Here is a 4624-nt window from a genome sequence, read left to right as displayed (position 1 = left end):
TGCTTTGTCTACAACAGAGGCAGAGTACATAGTTATTACAGAGACTGTAAAGGAGGCAATTTGGCTTCAGGGTTGCTAAAAGAGCTTGGTATTGGACAAAAAAGTATCACAATTTTTTGTGATAGTCAAAGTGCTATTAAATTAACGAAAAACCAAGTTTATCATGCAAGGACGAAGCACATTGATGTTCGGTATCATTTCGTACGAGAAATCATAGAAGAAGGAGGAGTCACGGTGAAGAAACTTCATACTACAGAGAATCCTGCTGATATGCTGACAAAAGTGGTGACTGCGGTCAAGTTTCAACATTGTTTGGATTTGATCAAAATTGTTGAACACTGAAGATTGAAGATGAAGACACAACCAAAAATTTTTATTGAGAGAAAATTGAAGATGTGGAATTTTGCCAAGGTGGAGATTTGTTGAAGATGTCAAAAGTCTCACATCGGGAATTTGACAATTTTGGTTGGGAATTTTTCCCTATAAAAGGAGGCCTAATGTTTAGGATTTAAAAACACACCTCTCATTTGCCTTCTCATCTTCTTAAGGCATTTGTATCTTCTCTCTCTTTAGTATTATTTCACTTGTATTTTTAGAGTAGAATAAAATATTGGTTGTGTCTGAGGAAGTAGGCAAAATTGGCCGAACCTCGTAAATTCTGGTGTTCTTTTTTATTGTTGTCTTATTATCTTATTTATTATTTAGGGGCTGCCATAATTTTGGTATAGTAGTTGTGACTCATTCACACTATATACATTCGGTTTCTGCAACATTCCCCATGTTCTCTCTCAATGATGCACTAAAATGTGGGTGAAGATCAATCAAACTTTTCTTCATTGGCACTCAAACTAATAGGAAAAGAGATCATGCATTAACATAAACTAAACAGAATTCACTATCCTAAACTACCCAAGATGGGGAAAAGAAAAAACTTGATTTCTTACAAAAGTATGCAAGTAAAGCTAATCACTAGTATGTGGTAGATTACTCATTTTCTTGAGCCGATGGTCTATCGGAAACAGCATCTCTATTCCTCCGGAATAGGGGTAAGGTCTGCGTACACACTATCCTCCCCAGACCCCACTTGTGGGATTCAGCTGGGTAGTTGTTGTAGTATGTGGTAGATTACATGGTTGCATCTTACAGATACATTTTGACTTGGATTGTCAAGGAATCTGCTCTGCTTTACTCATAAGCTGCAGCAAAGATTTAGCATTTCTTTGGCCCCTATCTGTCCCACTATCAGCTATCTCCACTAAATGCTCATACACACCATACTGAAGTGCCGCGAGCATAAGATTTGAATTATGTATGCTTAACCTATGAAGCATAGCCACTGCACATTCCTTGTTCTTTGGAGTGCCATCTCTGATCAGATTAACTAGTGTTTCAATGAAAGAAAGTTTTCCCATTTCTTGCCTTCCATCTTGATGTGTTGCAAGAAGTAACAGTATAGACAGGGCCTCATCAACCATGTCTAAGTTTTTTTTCTCCAATAATTGAAACAACGGTGCTACAATCCCAGCTTCAGTCGCCAAGCTCACATTCTGCTCATTAAAACACAGATTGAAGAGTGCAGTTATCGCATCCTTCTTACCTCTGATTGTCCCATTTCTTAACAAATCTATCAATGGTGGGATGCCGTTAAATGAACCTATAGCTTCTTTGTTTTCATCCAGCATAGATAAGCTAAACAATGCTGCTGCAGAGTTCTCTTTAGCACCAAGATTTCCATTCTTCAGTATCTCAATTATGGCTGGAATAGGTTTTTCTTCAGATATAAGTCTCTTATTTGTTACATCAATCGATAAGTTCAAAAGCGTCGTCACTGCATGTTCCTGAACTCTTGAATCTGGATAGGACAGTAGCTGCACAAGTGGTGGGATTCCTCCACTATTTAGTATTGATCTTCTATTTTCTGGATTTTCTTTTGAAAGCATTCTGATTTCTGTAACAGCCTTTCTCTGAACTTCTAAATGACAAGAGGATAGATCTTGAATCAAGGACAAAAACTTTCCTTCACTTTCAACAGAGGGACTCTCCGGTTTTGGAGGTGGCTGCTTTTTAGGAAGTTGAAAATTGTTCTTCTCACACCATTGCTGGATTAAGTTCTTTAAAGCAAAATTTTGGGTAAATGACAAGTGATCCAAGCTTTGTCCCGTTTTCGGACATGTTCGGCAATTGGAATCCAGCAACTGCTGTATGTTCTCTCTTTCATATGTCTACAATAAATGAAATTATGGAAAAAACAAACAGTTATTACCACTTATCTCAGCAACTCAATTGCTAATACACATAGGGATTAACTTGAGAATTTTCAAACAGATGAAGATTACATGAAAACAGCCTCTTATCATATCTTACACTTAACTTCTGTGTATTTATTCTATTCTAGTTTTTTGTCTTTTGAGGTATGGGAGCTTGAACAGAAAAATCTCATCTTGGAAGTGGTGAACTCACCTGCCCGGTTGAGACAATAACTGGATCTGTCATAATCTCTAATGTGATTGGACAGAGAAATTCATTTGGAATTGCCAAAGAAGTCGATTTCTCGTGATCTTTAGGCACCAATGCTTCAGTTTCTTCAAGCCCTGCAAACCGTCTGAATTTGTTTAGAAGATCTATGATTTTTTGCGTCCCTTCTGCATGGCGACCTTTTCTTTCTCTAATCACTTTTCGTACTGATATTGTTTCTGCCCTTAGTTCCTTAACAGTATGCAAACCTAGCCTGTGTCCTAGTCTGTCTATGCTAGCGCTATCTACGTTCCTGTCATAATTAGTGGACAGTGCAACAATCAGATCCATGGCGAGTTCCATGTCTTGAGTATCATTTCGCGTCTTAGCTCTTCTAAATTGCACTCTCAGTAACTCCACCTGAAAACATGTTAACTAGGTAAACCTTTTTGCACATTTGAGCACATTATATAGATGCATTTGTACTAAAATATTCATTTCCTTGAAAATGTTAGACCCTATTTTAGTTTCATTCTTGCAAATATGTATGCCAAACTAAAACTAAAGCTCAACAATTTGGGTGACGTTATATGAATCCTCACTGTCCATGTCGATCCATTTAAGCTCATCTCAAGCTGATATTACCTCCTCACTATGTGTAATGTTAGACACAATTTGTTTTCTGTTTTTTTTCGGGGCAAAATGTTATGTCTGAAAAATCTAATCAGAAAATACAAGACTCTGGTCTCCAAATACACTATCTAACATTATACATCAGCTGTGCTCAAGTATGTATAAGCAGCGCGCAAAAATGATTTAGCTCGAGCATGTATAAACAGCGGCACAAAAATGATTCATGATTTAAATTGTATATATCAGGTATGTACCTGTTCTTTCTCTTCATCTGAGATTCCAAGTTCATCATAAGGCATGCCCTCCAGAGCCTGACTTAATCTTTCATACACAGAATGAAATCTTCCCATAACAGCTTCACTTTCTAAGGCCTGCATAAATGTAACTAAAACAAATAAATTCACCCAATTCATAACACTCCCAAAATCGGAGTTGATTTTAATATAATGATGATATAATTAATTGGAAAAAAAGGGGGTTAATTATTACCAGGTAAATTTTGCTGCCACAATAGCAAGTTTTTAACAATTTTTTGGCAGAAGAGAATGCCTTCTTCAATTTCATCAAACATTCGATACCCGATTCAGTGATCTGTCCATCAAAATCCCTAATCTCTACCAAAAGAGGCAATAAAAGCTTCAATCTTTCAACAAGGTTATGACACTCCTCTCTCTGTGACTTCCTATACTCTTCATAGGATCCTACAGTTTGAATCACACCAATAAGTTCGCGAACCAATTCTCTTTTGTCTTGAGGACTTGTTTGGCAGCTCGATCCAAATTCTTCCTCCACTGTAACCGCTTCTTCATGCTCGTGCTCTCGTGCCTTCGCCATTTAATTATGCCTCCAAATCAAACATCCAAAAATTACACTAGGGGGAGCGGGCAGACGCTAATCCAGGATTTGAAGTTAACGGGTTTCTACAACAATCTCAAGTTAATATTATGCAATAATAACTGGATTCACATACAAACATCTATAGTTATTTTGTAAATTTTTTAACACATATACAAGGTCTAGATTTGTGTGAGCCTATAATTAGGGTCCAAAACTAATCAGTGTTGATCTGTTTGAAATAACGAAATCAAAGCCCTAACCCTAACCTTTCTATGAAGTTAAGGCTTTGATTTCTCTTTTGCTCAATTAATGTTCAGTCTGAAGAAAAAAAGTTGCAGTGGGATTTTCGGTTCAATGTTGGAGGAGGAGAAGACACTAAACGGATTTTGCGGATTTGGAAGTGCTGTGATTTTGAAAGTTCGTTACAATACATTCGGTAGTCCGTTAAGTTCCCTAGGGTGGCAAAATTGACCCAAGCCCATGTAACCTGCCCAACCCGTCCAAGTATTAATAGGTTTGGGCAAGAGTGATTTTGTTTATGGGCTGATTTGGGCTATGCCCAAAGTAACCTATGAAAAATCACTAGCCCAAATTGACCCACGATATTGGGGAGAAATTCAAAAATAGCCAGATTTACAAGTGGTCATTCAAAAATAGTCACAATTTCAAAAGTAATCGAAATTTAGCCATTTTTCATGTA

General features: G+C 37.2%; 1 protein-coding gene across 1 annotated transcript; it reads right to left on the bottom strand.

Annotated features, from left to right (window-relative positions):
• Nucleotides 1-811: 811 nt before the first annotated feature.
• On the bottom strand, nucleotides 812-4315 carry LOC104248000 (U-box domain-containing protein 15-like). The gene is made up of 4 exons (XM_009804168.2): nucleotides 3577-4315; nucleotides 3342-3458; nucleotides 2461-2874; nucleotides 812-2222 (listed from the first exon to the last, which is right to left on the bottom strand). The coding sequence occupies exons 1-4, from the start codon at nucleotides 3919-3921 to the stop codon at nucleotides 1167-1169; spliced, it is 1932 nt and encodes a 643-aa protein (XP_009802470.1). The 5' UTR covers nucleotides 3922-4315; the 3' UTR covers nucleotides 812-1166.
• Between the last annotated feature and the right edge of the window lie 309 nt (nucleotides 4316-4624).

This window comes from Nicotiana sylvestris, chromosome 10 (genome assembly GCF_000393655.2).
Source record: "Nicotiana sylvestris chromosome 10, ASM39365v2, whole genome shotgun sequence".
NCBI lineage: Eukaryota > Viridiplantae > Streptophyta > Magnoliopsida > Solanales > Solanaceae > Nicotiana > Nicotiana sylvestris.
This window is presented reverse-complemented; position numbering and strand designations above follow the sequence as displayed.